General features: G+C 41.3%; 1 protein-coding gene across 1 annotated transcript; it reads left to right on the top strand.

Annotated features, from left to right (window-relative positions):
- The first annotated feature begins 2,525 nt into the window (after nt 1–2,525).
- fhl1a (four and a half LIM domains 1a) lies at nt 2,526–16,454 on the top strand. Its single transcript, XM_061079843.1, has 6 exons — nt 2,526–2,589; nt 11,601–11,782; nt 12,835–13,012; nt 14,479–14,648; nt 14,782–14,968; nt 15,843–16,454. Exons 2-6 carry the CDS (start codon nt 11,627–11,629, stop codon nt 15,995–15,997), a joined length of 846 nt encoding a protein of 281 aa, XP_060935826.1. The 5' UTR covers nt 2,526–2,589; nt 11,601–11,626; the 3' UTR covers nt 15,998–16,454.
- The last annotated feature ends 42 nt before the right edge of the window (nt 16,455–16,496 follow it).

Here is a 16,496-nt window from a genome sequence, read left to right as displayed (position 1 = left end):
GGGGATTTATGATTTATTGTAGGAAGAACAGGTTTATAATCTTCATAGCCTCAGAATATGGCAGAAAGCCCAAAACGTAAAAGATAATTAAAACTCCTTCAATATTTCAGTGGAAAAGATTCAACTTCATCCTGGTGGCCAGGAGGGTAAGTCCCAGAAAGTAAAGATTCAAAATAGTTTCCCAACCCGGGATGGCGCTACTCTAATGGTGTTTGTGTCTGTACTGGACTGGACACACAGGCTTGACATATCATGTTTTACAGATCTACTTCTACCTATGTAAGCACATTAATATCCTCATATCACTGCAACAGCTGTTTTTTTATTTAGTAGCAGGCTCACACACTCGTTTAGAGCTTAAAAGTCCAAACTGTTGGATAATGAACAAAACACAACCAGGCCAGTAAATGTGCTGTCCAAAATATTTTGTAGTTTTGTTTGCATGATGATTGAATCCAGGGTTGTGATTGAAACCGAAATGAGAAACAATAACTGTAACACTATTTTGGGCACATTCATTTTCTGGGACAGATTCAGGGGCCAGATTTGTATCTCTGTCCTTACTTAATGTCAACCAATCTCTACATTGTTATGTAAAATAATCTAAACTGTACAAAACTTCATGAACTGATCCTCACTTTTCTGTCACTTCATCCCTAAAACATGAATCTCTTCTGTAAAAACATCGTGACATGTCAGATCTCCCACATCCACCCGAGGCAGGAGGTGCAGAGCGGTGAGGATGTGAGGAGCCGCGCCCCGAGCAGCCGAGACCGATGGCATTTTATTCCCTCAGACGCGATTTGTAACACGTTCCTAATATGGTCACAACTCCCTCCAGTCTGCTCAAGAATGTCTGTACTGTGCAGTGAGTGTTCAGGGAAGAAACAATAGTTTTAAAAGTGCCATTGACGTTAAAGCCCAACCTTTCTCTTTCTGCCCCTCTCGCTCTCCAAATGTTTTGTCTACTTGATTCACTCTTTCACTCCAGTTGATCCGCAATGATTGTTAAGTGGTGGGATTTTCTGTTTTCAAATTGCAGTTATTTTTAATATCTTTTAAATAAATGAGATGGTATCAAACGAAATGTTTTTATGATGCCAGTGGCCGACGGCACAATGTTTTTGGGTTCTCGTCCGTGTTGTGAACATGATTTCTCAAGAACCCTGAAGGGGAATGTCTTCAAATTTGGTACAAACTATCACTTGGTACTTACACATGACCTGATTAGTTTTGGGTGTTCCAAGGTTAAAGGTCAATGTCACTGTGACCTCACAAACCCTGTTTTTGGCCTCTTTAATGTGATGTCTCAAGTTTGATTAGATTTCACCGGTCAAAGGTCACAGTGACCTCAAAAAATAATATTCAGCCATCAGGCATACAACCAAAAAGTGTTATTTCTTTACTTTTTTTTACTTATTTACTGAAAGATGAATCTTAATGTAGGTGATGCACGTTAGATTTTCATATAGTTCATATATAAGCTTCTTGTGTGTTAGTGAAATGCTGTTCTCATAAAGGGAAAACCTGCCCTTGCTATTGCAGATGTGAAACGTAAAACATCTGCAGATCTGATGTTCACGACAGAAGGAAATACCCGGAGGGAACCTGTGGCTCTCATCAACACTGATCTCATGTAATAGCGTCTCAGTGATCTTACCAACAGAGGAATCTCATGTTTACAGTGAGAGGATGACTTACCAGCTGAGGGCTTATTTAAAGTGGATCCATGTGCAGATGTATGAGGTAAAGACTAGTCGTCACATTTTGACCCTGACGTTTGAGTAACCCTGAGACCTCGAAACACAACAGACTTGACCTCCTGACGATACAACACCTCCACACATACCCCCCCCACCCCCGGCTGCACTAACAGCACATCCACACTCTCACCTCAGGCTGAGCGACTTGTGTTTATCTGTGCCGATGGAGACACTCTGGATGGAGTTCAAACAATGATGCAAATATCTGTTTAGTCTCAACGACACACTTTATTTAAAAGCATCTGTGTTACATAACAGGACCACACTCTGGCCATTTAATCAAGGACTTGTGGCGGATTAACTTTTTCAATTTACAGGCTGCGAGTGTTTACTTTGGGTGAAGATTGAGTCATCTTGGTGTAATTCCTTCTTTTCATTACCAAAGAAGGAGAAGATGAGGCCAATACAGAAGTGGGAGGACAAAACAATCCATATTTTTGTAAATAACTGAAATACAGGATTAAAGCCAGAAATTCGAGTAATAACTAAATAGGGGAACCCTCTGCAGATCTACTCCCATCAACAAGGTAGTTTTCCATTCCTGGTGCTACAAAAAAAAGAAAATACATTTTAATTTACTTCAGGGCCAATGAGAACTTTTGCTGCGAGATCTCGTAAATTCCTGGTTGAGGTCATTGTTTATATGAGCGTACAGGGGTTTGGCTCGTGTCCCGTCCCCCCCCCGTCCCCCCCCTCTCTCTCTCTCTGCTCCCTCTGTCCTTTAAAGCTGCGATGCCTCCTCAGACTTCACCTCTCGGCCAAACGCGCAGGACGCACAGCTGCTGGAGGGAGAGAGACACTTCATCTGAGAGAGAGAGAGAGAGAGGTGAGTCTGAACCACAGCGGGGTTTTAGAACCTGTGTTCACCTCAGGTAGCGCGACAGCAGAAGTCAAACAGGAGGAGGATATTTGGTTCACTTAAAAACCGTTAGAGCAGATGCGTGATTGGCTGATGCGCTTTCCATGGTAACGCGATGGCACGTGTTGGATCCATTTCTGTCTTCATCACTAAATATGTCCTTGAACTTTGAAACTCTATATTTCAGGGATAAACTATAATTATTTTAATTATTGCACATATTAGGAAGAACCAAACATTATAATGCATCGAACATAATGATAAAGTAATACAGGCCTAATATACAACTATAAAAATCTACTATTTGAATGTAGAACTTTATGGTACAGCTAGATTTCTTTCTTTCATATCAAACAATATGATCCGAGCGAAATTAACAAAATAAAACTAATCATTATCATCATCAGTATAAGCTTGCACACCTGCGGGAGGCAGATATTGTGTCTCTAATAGTTTATGTAACCTAATAATGAAACATCAGATTTAGAGCTGGGTTTTATGTTTGAAAAAATGATATCAAGATGTACATCAGTACATAATTTATCACCATAAATTTCACGTGATTATTTCTTTTAGGTTTAAAGATTGAAAAAAATCTCCTACACGATCAGAGAATGACAAGGGATTGAAAAACAGCAAAGTATTTTACAAATCTGAGGCAAATCAATTATGTGTTAAACCTCCTTAATGTGTTTGTCCAATGCATAAACAATACATCGGCAAATATTTCATTTTTGTGATGTTGCTGTTGATGAAAACTACATTGCAATAATTATTGATTTAGTTTATTGGTTTTATGGCTCAGCCCCTAAGATGTAAAAAATGTGTCTGATTCCACATCACTTCATGACTGTGCTACGCTGTTTACTTTACCCTCATATTTAAAAAAATCCATCCCTCGTAAAGTCTTAATGTAAACCAAACCGTGTAAATCAGTCCAACACAACAGGCCGTACTGGCTGCAGGCTGCAGCCGATCTGAAGTGTAGGGATATCATCGTCCTGCAGTGATGCTGGTGTCTGTGCACTGAACAGCTCAACACCAAAGTCGCCGTGTGAAACTGTAAAATCACACGTCAGCTCACCGTTTTCTGCCTTCGGTTTGGGCAGCTGCCAAACCAAACCCATGATGTCATTAAAGAGACCATCAGGTTACGGTTGTTTCCCTGGCACACTGGACCTCTTGTGGCTCCATATGACTTCACCATGACTTCACCATCCTTTAGAACCCATAAAACACTTTATAAGTTCACTGGGTCATAAATTAAACCCACATTCAACTTGAAACCACAGCTCTTTCTTTAGTGACTAACTTCTTTTTGCAGGCAGCTCTTTATACATCTCCTTTTTAAAGACTATAATGTGCATCTTCAAAGTCTTTTATCATTTTTAATATTCATGTAAAATCTGCACCAAAGTTCTCTGCAAACCCAATAGTCACAGATCATTCATTCATAAAGCCTGCTATTCATGTGATGTATAATTCATATCCATCCTCAGTGATGCTGTGTGTCTGAGCCTGTGAGGTCTCCTCTCCATCAGACCACCACCAGCAGGATGTGCCTGCCACACTGAGGCCACTGGGAAATCTGGTGGCTGCAGTTTGTTCAGGCAGGGACACGCGTTTGTTGAGAAAAGAGTTTCAACATTTATTTTATTCCTACAAATAGAGAGAGTAAAAGAGAGAGAGGGAGGAAAGAGAGTTGATGAAACACACTCACCAGCTCAACACTCCTAAATAGGCAATGCTGCTTATTTGTGTGTGTGTGGGCTGAGCGGAGTGTAAGCCGGGGCAATATCCTCTGTTGTGGACGTCAAACTGCTGGTTGCTCCCCCTCAGCCAGAGGAAAGCTGCAGCTGAAAATCACACGATTACTTTGTGAGTAAAAGAGGATGAAAGAGAGAAAGAAATGAGAGATGAGGAAGATGCAATAACCACAACAAGTAGGGAGAGGGAAAGAGAGCTGGATGCTTTGTGTAAGAAAAGAAGTCTGTGTGCTCATGACTTCATGCAGTTATGGAAGAAGATTCCAGATCCACAAGTGAAAGAACCATTACCTGCGTGGACATTTAATTAGTAGTAATAAGTACTAATGCTGCATTCAATTATTGCCCAGGTAAACATTTTAAAGTATCAGGAAGTAAAATGTATTTGGATTTATTTCATGGAAATCCTCCATCTAACATGGAGGAGAAGGGGCGTATGACTTATACTGCAGCCCAACCACCAGGAGGCAATCAAGATGATTTGGCTTCACTTTTAGGAAGTTGTCATTTTGTCCGTAATGTCTATGGATTTTTAATATAGTAATCATGCAAAATAACTGTAAAAAACTAGAATCGTCAGAAAACTGTAAGAGAGTAAAACAGTAACTGTCAGATCACTGTCAGGGAGTAATTTAGCACAATATGTCCTTTTATGAAGTATTAAACTATTAACATGAATGAGAATAAAGTTAAAATCCATAATGAAGTACCTCAAACTTGTACTTAGAGTGGAATGCTATGGTCAAATTGTCCAAGCTCAGTCTAACAGAGAAAGAAATATCAATAAGTCCACAGTTATGTAACTGACTGTTAAGTGTTGTCTGCTGGCCCCATGACACGAGGATAAAAGCACTGAGATAAAAATGATGTATTTCATTTATTTAAAAAAAAAAGAATTTCTATGTACAAACAGAAAACTTAACTTGCTATCACACTGACTCTGAGAGTGATGCAAGTGTTGAGATAAAACCTGACGTGAACTCTGCATGAAGAACTGTTATTTTATGATGATGTACGTGTGTCTCACTGAGATCTCCAGCCCAGAGTCAGGCCCACAAAGGGTTTTCTTCTACCCTGTAACATATTGCTCAGTGTTGGGAGGCTCGGGTCATGTGAGAGCTGAATTGCTGCAGGCTTAAAGCGAGGGCTTTATCTCAGAGTGCTTTATGTGTGTGTCTGTGTGTGTGTGGGTGTGTTAGCAACACTCCTGTCCAAGTCATATCCTCTGGCCAGGAGTGTAACTGTTCCAATAGAGGTGCTGCTGTGGTCTTTTGTCTTCACATGCTTGACCTCAGTGTGTCTGGGTCGTGCAGCTACACCCTGATTTCCTCAGCTGCTCACTGCACTTGTGTTTGTGTTGTATCACAACTATGTGACACTGCACATCTTGTTGCTGTGTTCTCCTGTGTTTGTCTGTGTGTGTGTGTTCTTGTACTTCGTTAGGACCATTTTGAGCATCAACCTTATAGAGGATTAACACTTGGCTCTATAGGGGCAGGGTTCAAATTAGGTTTAGATTAGGGTAAGGGTTAGGTATTTCGTTTTATGTGTGTGTGTGTGTGTGTGTGTGCATGTGTCTGTGTGTGTGTGTCTGTGTGTATGTGTGTGTGTGCATGGTGAGTCATTGTTCCCCTGACAGTGATGGTGTGGCTCAGTCTGTCATTGCTCTGTCTGCCCACTAACTAGATTTGGAGGCTGACAGAGACACATGGACGTCCAGGGGCAAGAGGTCGCATTGAGAAGCGAGCGCTCAGACACACACACACTCACACACATACACACACACACACACACACACACACACACACACACACACACACACACACAGTGACAGTGACAGGACGGTGGCTGCTTGTTCCACTCATTCTGAGGTGTGTTGCTCTCTTGTTCAAGAAGTACAAGTCAGAGTTCCTGTTTCTCTGTGCTGCCAAAACTGTAGAGACAGAGAGAGATGGCGGGCTTGTGGCCAAGCAGCAACACCTACCAAACAATTCATGGCATTTCATGATAGGGTGAGATTCAAAGGCATAAGCTGTATGAAAGAGAGAGAGAGAGAGAGAGAAAGAGAGAGAGAGAGAGAGAAAGAGTATGAGTGGCGACGAGGGCCTTTTATAGCATTTATAGCCTTTTTCCACATCACCAGCAACATAATCAGCCCAGATTCTCTTTGTTTATTGTTTTAGATGATCAGGAGTTATTTTGGTTCTGTTATGAGCGAGGCTTCGCAGACAGCAGGTGGAGAGGAGGGCACCACAATGCTGCTTAATGGACTCTCACTGTAATAAGATCCCCACAGGAGACTGTTGAAATAAGTGGAGCAGAGAAGCAAACATGTCGGACAGGTGAAAATGCTGATAACTTTTGTTTTCGATAAGTGTTGGGTACAGGAAGTAGATTACACAAGCGTTTCTTGATTTTATCATTTCACCTCTGGACGTTTGTCGGAGTTCATATGAAACACAAAACAGGAAATCTTCTTCATTTCCTCTTTAAACTCTACACTTTATATTTGGCAAATATAAGGAAGTGAGGGTTAAACACGCGAACGAAGATAAAGGAAGTATCAGACGATAAAACTGAGTAGAAAAGTACCATATCTTCTACTACATGAAACTGAAGGGGTGGAGGTATTCAGCCATCTACCGCTTATCCTTTTAGGGTCTTGAGGGTCGCTGGTGCCAATCCCAGCTGACACTGGGCGATCGACAGTGTATAACAAGGCCAACATAACCATTTACGCTCACATTCACATCAATTTAGAGCCTCAAATTAACCCTGTGAGAGGAGTCCACATAGACACAAGGAGGGCATGCAAACTCCACACAGAAAATCCCCGGGCAAACTGGGAATCAAACCAGAAACCTTCTTTGGTTGCAATGAAATACTACTCACTGTAATGTCAAAGGAGAATTTGAAGACATTTCCCGATGTGACACAGAGCCGTTCATCTGTTGTGGAGGTCTTTCTGTGGGCCGGGAGTCATGGCGCCTTCCTGCACATTAATTAGTCTTTGTGGGTTCAGTGTAATTGGGTGACAGATGATAAAAGGGGACAGATGTAATGTTGTGTTCCAGTGTAATGGACCGAATTAAATCTGTAACTACCACCAGATGCCTTTAAATTAGTGAGCACGTACACAGGCTGGCTCGCTGTATTGATTCATATTGTTGATAAAATATGAAGATGGTTATTTAGGCTCTAACTGAGGTCAGTGAGTTTATCTAAACAGTGGATTTATTTCCCGTCTTTCGAGGCTCCTGGGCTCATTTCTACATTTCTGTATTTGCACTCACTAAAGACCAAAATTAGTCAGAGTAAACAAGAGACTCATTTGCTGAACTGCAGGAGAGATAATGATAATGATTGTGTGCTCTGTAATATTTGAATTTGAATCACTACAATCAACATTATATTAACTATGAATCAGATGACTGTGTGTTTAGTATCAGCCACAGTGACACATGCTGTTATCATCTGACTCTGCAGCCTCCCCCCCTCAGCCATTTAACATCTCTCATTTCATTAGTTTTGGTTTTTATAGCGTGCAACTTTATTGTTTTGATTCTCTCCCGCCTCTCCCTTGGAATCTTCTGGTCTCCTATATTTCTGCAGTGAAAAAAGCTAAAAATTCATACAATTCCCGCTCAGCTCCCACAGGCAAACAGACACAGTCAACATAAAGGAGCATATAGCAGCTAAAGAGCCAGACCCACAAACGTGTGGTGCAATCTTGATGTGAACCCAAAGTGAACCATGTGTTAAATGATGAACATCGGCCCGAATAGCACAAAACAAGGTCGGGCCACCTTTGGCACATGTGGATGATATACGGTTTTGTTTTGGCCCAGATATGTCAAACAGGAGCAGACTCCCCGAGTGCCGTCATTCTGTGTATGTGGTCCGGATGAGAGTGTGGGAAATCTTTCCCTGCCAGGTTCACCACATCCACTTAAACGGTGACGATACGTAAATGAAATGTTCGTAATTTGTTTCTGCTTCACCCAAAGTGGCCTAAACACATGTTGTTACAGTTTTAATCACATATAAAAATACCTGTGCTTTTAAGGAGGATTTTAAAGCTCCAGAGCTCCCATCATGACCCTGTAAGCTGCCCAGTTAAATAAGATCACATAGAATTCAGCTGTTCACTATAAACTTGCAGAAAATGAGCCTAAAAAAAGCCCAGTTGTTGTATCTCAGAAGAGAATTGTTCTTAGGAGACAGATTGTGTTTTTCCCTCTGTCTTTTTGTGTTTCCTTCAGGAATGCACTGGATGTTCCCTTCTTCTAATATAATCTTCTCTGGCGGACTTTATAGTTCAGGTTTTCCCTTTATCTGAGACATGTGATGGTTGTAAATATGAAAACACACACAGGAATGAAGAAGAGGATACTCACACAACCCTCTACAATACTCTGTCTCTCCTCAGCTCGGTCAGTAACATCCCGCTGCTCCTCCTGTGACTCATCCCTTTGACTTATGATGTTAAATGATCCGACCTTTCATATGTACATGTTCCCGAGCACCGACACAGCTTTTGATGTCGGGGCAGTGGGAGTATCTGTTATCCTTCATCGCTGTGTTTCATTTTTTGACCTGTGATCTTACAGCAGTGGAATCCATCCTCCATCACCTAATCTATTCCCTCAGCATCCCTCTGATCCCCTCTGATCTTCATACCCTAAAAAGGACCGGAGGGGCCGAAGGTTGGATTTGGACGTGGGGCCAAGGGGTGTGTTTGTGTGTGTCACAGAGGGGTATATACAGCCCCCCATAACTAACTGGGACGTATGGTCTGGGGGTTTTACCTCCTGTGGATGCTACTGTCTTCTCCTGTCCTTGTGTCATCTTTCTCTTCTTCTTCTTCTTCTTTTCCTCCTGACGGGAAGCAAACATGTCTTTCTACAAGCACACAGGTAAAATAAGGAAAGATGGTGACGGCACAGGATGCTAGTAAAGTTATCGAGTGCACTTCTTGTAATCAGGTGCAAAATCTAAAGCCTGTGTACTTAAGAAATTCTCTTAAATTTAAACCAAGTTTATAAATGGATGCTTAACTTTTGACCATTGGCTACTAAAAACAGTATATCGGCAAATTTTTGACATTTTTAAAGCTAAGAAAATCATTTTTCGAGTCATATGTACCACGGCTTAGAAATGGTGTGTTTAGCTTGAGGGGCAGTTTATTGATCTACTGCTAAAGATGTATGTTTTATGTTGTTTTTTTTATTTGTAGGAAAACTAAACCATATCATGTTATTTATTGAAATTATTATTTTTAATTGAACACATGGATTTGAGGAGTATTTAGTTTTAAGTAAAAGTATTGAACCAAAAAGTTATTTAAAGCTTTTCTGAATTTAAATGATGAGAATAACTGTGTTTCGACCTCTCTTCCATTTTTCATTTCTTGACGCATGTTCTGATACAGAACTTCCTGTTCCAGGTTTCACATTGTGCTTTTAAAGTGTTGCTGTAATTGATGAATTTGTTCTCCAATGCACCATAATAACGAGATGTGATTATGTAAAAAATGACCTGATTTTGCAGGAGACTGTCTTTCAACAGAACCTGCTGTTGTTTTTCAAAGTGTCAGAGAACAGAACGTTTCTAAACTGTGCCTGTGGATTTGGACCGATACGCTCTCTGGCTCGTCCTGACTTTGATCCGCTCTTATCATGTCTCTGACTCACCTCTCAAATCTGGTCTCACTCTGACCTTTCTGACTCGTCTCTGAAGGGACCATGGCAGCCGAGCAGCAGTACATACCAGGTCGCTTGACAGGCGGCAGCTGTCCTGTTGCTTGTGACAAAAGATTAAAGTACCACACAAATCTCAACTGAAGCCACAATAGCTGCTTAGTTCCAGTAGTCATCACTCGGCATCCCCCTCCATTTGTGCCCCCTGGAAGGTCAGTGGACTTTAGAGGGTCCAAGTCTAAAATAGCTCTCTGCTTATAGGAATCAAGTACGGCAAAGGTGATTTGAGGAGATTGACTAGGTTGGGCCGGCCAGGTTCTGCCACTAATGGGCGAGCTGAGCTGGGGTGTGTCAGGGGCTCAGTCTAGTCTTTATCCCTGCTGCACAGCTGCACATATATATTCTCCTCTCATCTATCAGTCCACACACACACCAGGGGCACATACCACACATAGGGAACCTCATATCTATCACACGGCTGTGGAGCACATCCCACTTAAATAGCCCCAGTCCCCTTTTGTAAATATTTTCCTTGTTCCTATGGTTACGAGGACCAAATGCCATTCCACCGATTGTTTCCCTCCATCACTCCTGTTGTCCCGACCGGATTTAAATCGATATCAGTCGCGCTGGATAAATCACTTTCGCTGAGGTTCACCCGCTGTCCTGTGACAGAGGCTTTAAAGTGATGTAGATGAAGTTTAATGTGGCCACACGCTCCACCCTGTGCACAGTTGTTCCAGGAAACTACTCAGTCGGCTCCCAGCAGAGACCGGCTGTGATGGAGACGCAGGAATGTTGATGAATGAAGGAGCGAAAAAAGGCAACTCAGTTTTCAGTGCTTACACCAAGGAGCCAATATGCTGACCTGGCCTAAAGAGAGCTTGTGTGGGCCGGACTGAGCAAGGGAGGTCTCTCAGGTGGTGATGGAGGGGGAGTTGGAAGGGAATAAGCCAGACAGTCTATAAATATGCACTCAGTTTTCCAGAGAGAACTTGATAAAAAAAGTCCAGTGGCCAGAAAATACGCAGACGACTGTGTGCTGCTTTTTGATATACTTCATCACTGTGGTATGCTGCTGCAAGAGCCGCACCTCCCTGTGACTCTACAGGAAAAACACAAAGTATAATCAACTTCCTGCATAATACTGTTGTTTTGCATTGTAATAGGCAGAAGTGAGATATAAAGTTTACTTACAGCCTTGGGCATTAATTGCCTGTTCACCAAACAACAGCCACAAATATATGGGATTTGTGCTGATTTAAATTTCCTTTTTGCTCCTAATTCCTATAACTTTTTTCTGCATTGCAAAGCACTTTGAATTCACATTGTTTTAGGCACTCCACTGCATAATTAGAATACATTCATCATTGTTGTTGTGTGGGACCTTGAAGCTCTGACTTGGTTCGTTCACTGGTTGTACAAAGAGGCGACACTGCCCCCATCTGGCGTCTGATGGAAACTCACCAGTGATGGAGGCCTAAGTGTGTGACGGTGTCCTGTGTCTCCACAGCTCCCCGGAGTTACGCCAGCTCCACCATGACCGACCGCTTCGACTGCTACTACTGCCGTGATAACCTGCACGGGAAGAAGTACGTGAAGAAGGACGAGAAACACGTCTGCCCCAAGTGCTTCGACAAGCTCTGTGCCAACACCTGCGCAGAGTGCAAGCGCCCCATCGGTGCGGACTCCAAGGTGTGTGAGGTGTCGAGAAAAGATACATGAGTGACACAGGAACCAGCCTGAAGCATCTGAAAAAAACATATTAATGAAAATTACAGAAGAAGTCACTAATAAATACAAACAAAATGTATAAATATAGGATAAAATATGATCCAAAAAATTATGTTAAACATTCATTATAACAGCACTTTTCACAGTTAGTAGTCGCGAAGTGCTTTACAGGATGGTGAATATTTTATATCAGAAATGTGCAGGCCCGCGAAAAGTGCAAAAACAGAAAACACACACACACACACTAGAAAACATATAAACTATAATTTCTAAGAAGAGTATGAAGATGAAGCAGTTGAGTGAAATTCAGTCCTTATTTATTGTATAATTTACTTGTGGTTTACCATAAGAAACACTAACATGTTGTCAAGATAAACAACAAGAGAATAAGTGTGTGTATGTGTGGTTCAGGTATTACTGGTGTTGTGGGGACCCTGGTAAAACACTACATTATGGGGACTAAAAGCAAGTCCCCACAATGTAGAGCATTAGATTTAACAGTGAAAACAAGATGAGGCTATGGTTAAAAATAAGTTTACGTTTAAGCTGAAGATTAAGGTTAAGGATAAGATTAAGAAAGGTTAAGGTAAGGGTTATAGGCAAGTAACGGATGAGGCTAGAGGAAGTCAATGTAATGTCCTCATAGGTTGTTGGGGCATGAGCATGTAAGTGTGTGTGTGTGTGTGTGTGTGTGTGTTTGTGTGTGTGTTTGTATGAGCAATCAGCCTTTAACAGTTACACAAATTGTCCGTCTTCCAGCAGTAGCCTGTTTAAAAATGTGTAAAAAATATATAAATACCTATATTGTTTCTACAAATGGGGCTTAAATACAACACTTTCCATGACATTTCCAGCATCTTACTCTCTAAGTCCTTTCTGGCTCATCCACTGCACTGTAACATGAGCCTGAGTTCACAGGACGAGCAAACAAACCCCACTTTAATTGATTGGGTCTGCATGAGGATTCAGTCGAGGGCACCTCTGCTCACCCTGCTCTTACCCTCTGCATTCAGGAGCTGCACCACAAGAACCGCCACTGGCACGAGGACTGTTTCCGCTGCGCCAAGTGCTACAAGCCGCTGGCCAGCGAGCAGTTCAACGCTCGGGACGATGGCAAGATCATGTGTGGCAAGTGTAGCTCCCGGGAGGATGGGAACCGGTGCCAGGGCTGCTACAAGGTGGTCATGCCAGGTGGGTGTGCTCACTGTCATACTTTATTCTTAATGCCCCTAACACATATTTTCTCCACTGGTTTATTACCTGACATGTGCACACAACCTTTTGCTGAAGTTTGAGCAGTTTGGAGATTTATGTATTTGTTTTCATATTTTGGACTGTCAGGGCCTCAGCTGGGTAAAATCTTACTTCCCCAGTATTTATATTTTAATAGCAATACGTTTTTGTTCAATAGTTTCAACTAAATGTGATACAAACGCAGAGTTTCATTTATTTATTTATATTAATAAATAACATGACAACACTTGAAACCACCATAAGGGGCTTAAAGCAATACTATGTGACTTTTACTGAGCAACAGCGCCCTCTGCAGCCACACATGGTGACTAGTTCTTTTCATGTAGAGAAAAAACCAAGCCTGTCAATCTCTAGACTTCGGAGTCCCACTCACTGAGCTGAAACATGGCTGAACGATGCATTTTACCCATGATCTCCAGCTTCCCCAACCAGAAGACACACAAATCTACCAAACTGTGCTTAGAATTCTTCATATTGCAAAGTTTACTCGCAGAATACTGTAGAAAGTACTTTTGAGTCTTTTTTGAATGATCTACAATTCAGCATGACTTTTGAACCTCAGATCACACAGGAGATCGCACCCACTCTAGTTAGAAGGAACAGGAAGAGACATTCAGGGTGAGAAATGGGGTTGAAAGTGTCACCATTGCCTCTATTCCGAGTCAGTGAACCATCAAACTCAATTCAAGGCTTCAGCTATAACGAGTTTTTAAGTTTTCTATATCCATACAGAATGTTTTCAACAACACAAAACAATTTTTCCCACACCTGCTCCTTTGCCTGGTATTGTTCTGCTCTATATAAAACACTGTAACTGAATCTCGTGCTACACAAAGGTTATTATTACAGTTGCCCTCAAGCTCCAAGGATATTCAACCAGTCAGTATCCGTTTCAAATGACCTACTGGTGGGTCACTCATTATAAAATAATAATGTGACTATACAAACTTTGTTTAGACCTTTATTTTACATTCTAGTTAAGATCTCCAAGCTTCCAAAGATACAGATTAAATCAACAATAAATCTGTAGGAATCAGCATTTGTTGTAAAGGTGCATAATAAAAATATAGTGTCGTGTTTGAAAATGTCACTCAGTATAAAAAGATTTGTATTTGTATATGTGTATAAATAAATATATATATAATAATTTTTAAATTGTTTCCACTTGTTTGTATAATTTCTCTCTTATTTATTTAAATGTTCGAAAAAAAAAAGAAAAGAAGAAAATTAAATGAAATCATTACGCGTCAATAAAAATAGATGGAACAAGCTTGAACACAATATATATTGTTAGAGAGTGAAGAATTTAATTATTCTAAAATATACTAAAACAGAAATGCTGTGTGCGGATATGTAAAAATTCCAATGACATTAAGCTCAAATGGTTTTTATTCTGTTTCCAGGATCCCAGAACGTGGAGTACAAGAAGAAGGTGTGGCACGAGGAATGCTTCACCTGCTTCGACTGCAAGCAGCCAATCCGCACACAGAGTTTCCTGACCAAGGGCGACGACATCTACTGCGCCCCCTGCCATGACAAGAAGTTTGCCAAGAAATGCTTCCACTGCAAGCAGGTACGAGCTCCGACGGCATCATTGTTAGCGTTTTATTGTTGTGAAGTCACCGTGTACTGTTCTTTTTACAACAGTAAATAAACGTCCGGCTGTGTTGTGTTTGAGCTCATGATCAAGGTGTCTCCTTCTTTAGCCCATCACCTCTGGGGGGATCAGCTACCAGGACCAGCCCTGGCACTCCGACTGCTTCGTGTGCCGCACCTGCCGCAAATCTCTGGCAGGAGTCCGCTTCACCTCCCATGAGGAGAGCGTCTACTGCGTGGACTGCTACAAGACCGACGTGGCCAAGAAGTGCCACGGCTGCAAGAACCCCATCACAGGTCAGGAGAGATGAATGAGAAAACTGTGGTGCAGCTATTTTTTAGTGTGTTTTCCTCTTCTCATGGTTTCCTGTATGATTATAGACCTCTGACACATTATGATCTAATAATCTGGACTGACTCATGATGCACTGTAGCCATATTATGGAGGATGAGCTGCATCTCCCACAGATGATACAGTACATCATCAAACAGCTTCAGTGTCTCACAGCAGAAAAAACAAGATCTAGTATTGTTTTATTTATACGTCTGTAACTTTGAATATTTCCCTGACAAGAGAAACACTGTTGAATTAATAATCAGCTGTGACATTTTTCAACAGCCAAGCTTTTAATTCAGCAAACTGAAAAGTTTCTGAGGATTTTAAGTGATTATTTCTTTGTTTTATTTTTTTATCATATTAATTATACCTTGAAGAAAATGTGTACTCTCCCTATTATAACACAATTATTTCAAGCTTGAGTTCCAAGTTTTATTTGTTAAGAAGAAAACGTCAGCTCATCAATGCAATAAGAGCATCAGCCATAGAGAATATAGAGTAAGAGAGGAAAGTCTAAATAAAGTACGTTTAAATAAAGACCACAATATAAAAACATCAAATACAAGTCAGGATGAAAACTCTGAGAGAGAATCTAGGAATTGTGTATGACAGATGACAGATTTAGTATAACCACAATTTTTTCTTCCAGCCATCCAAGCAAACATCTTGAATTTCATAACACAGTCAAATTCAAACTTGCAAATTAAGCGTGCACATTTGCCTTGAGTGCAGATCGGTGTGTGCTCACAGTTCGGACATTGCTTTCTAAACGAAATATGAGCGGCTGCGTTCTGACGGGTTTCTTCCTCTGGTCTCTTCCTCTGGTCTCTGCAGGATTCGGCCACGGCACCAACGTGGTGAACTACGAGGGCTACTCTTGGCACGATTACTGCTTCAACTGCAAGAGGTGCAGCCTGACTCTGGCCAACAAGCGCTTCGTGATCAGCGGGGATCACATCCACTGCCCCGACTGTGCCAAGAAGCTGTGAGCTGCACCGTCAGATGTGCAGAATATCACGGTGTTAACAAGTGGGATTACACCAGAACTGACAGTTTAGACTTTCAGTTTGCAAGGATCAAGTGGACAGTTTAGGGGTCATTTCAACTCAATATGCACTATAGCTTCAATCATTTATCGACAAATACATAACTGCAGCTTGTATTAGTGACAGGGTGTTGGATACTAACATGGAAACAATGTAACATTAGTCTAATCTAATCCAGGATTCTGTGCATCTTTACATGAGAGAAGCCTTTTCAGTGCGCTACTGGAATCTAGAATAAACTGCTGCTCATACACACCAGCTTTGATTATTAATCTGTTACGTCTCTTGACACCTGGATGTTTTCTGAGCATTTAAAATGATGTTTAAAGTGAATGTAAATCTCACATTAGGTTTTTGAGGTTGATGCTGAAATATAAACTGCTCGTGTATCCAAGACTTTGAGTGTAAACAAGAATAAAAATAAATAAATATGAAACATGGA

Source organism: Limanda limanda, chromosome 10, assembly GCF_963576545.1.
Source record: "Limanda limanda chromosome 10, fLimLim1.1, whole genome shotgun sequence".
Taxonomy (NCBI): Eukaryota; Metazoa; Chordata; class Actinopteri; order Pleuronectiformes; family Pleuronectidae; genus Limanda; species Limanda limanda.
The sequence above is the reverse complement of the archived record's forward strand: the minus strand, read 5'-3'. Positions and strand labels throughout refer to the sequence as shown.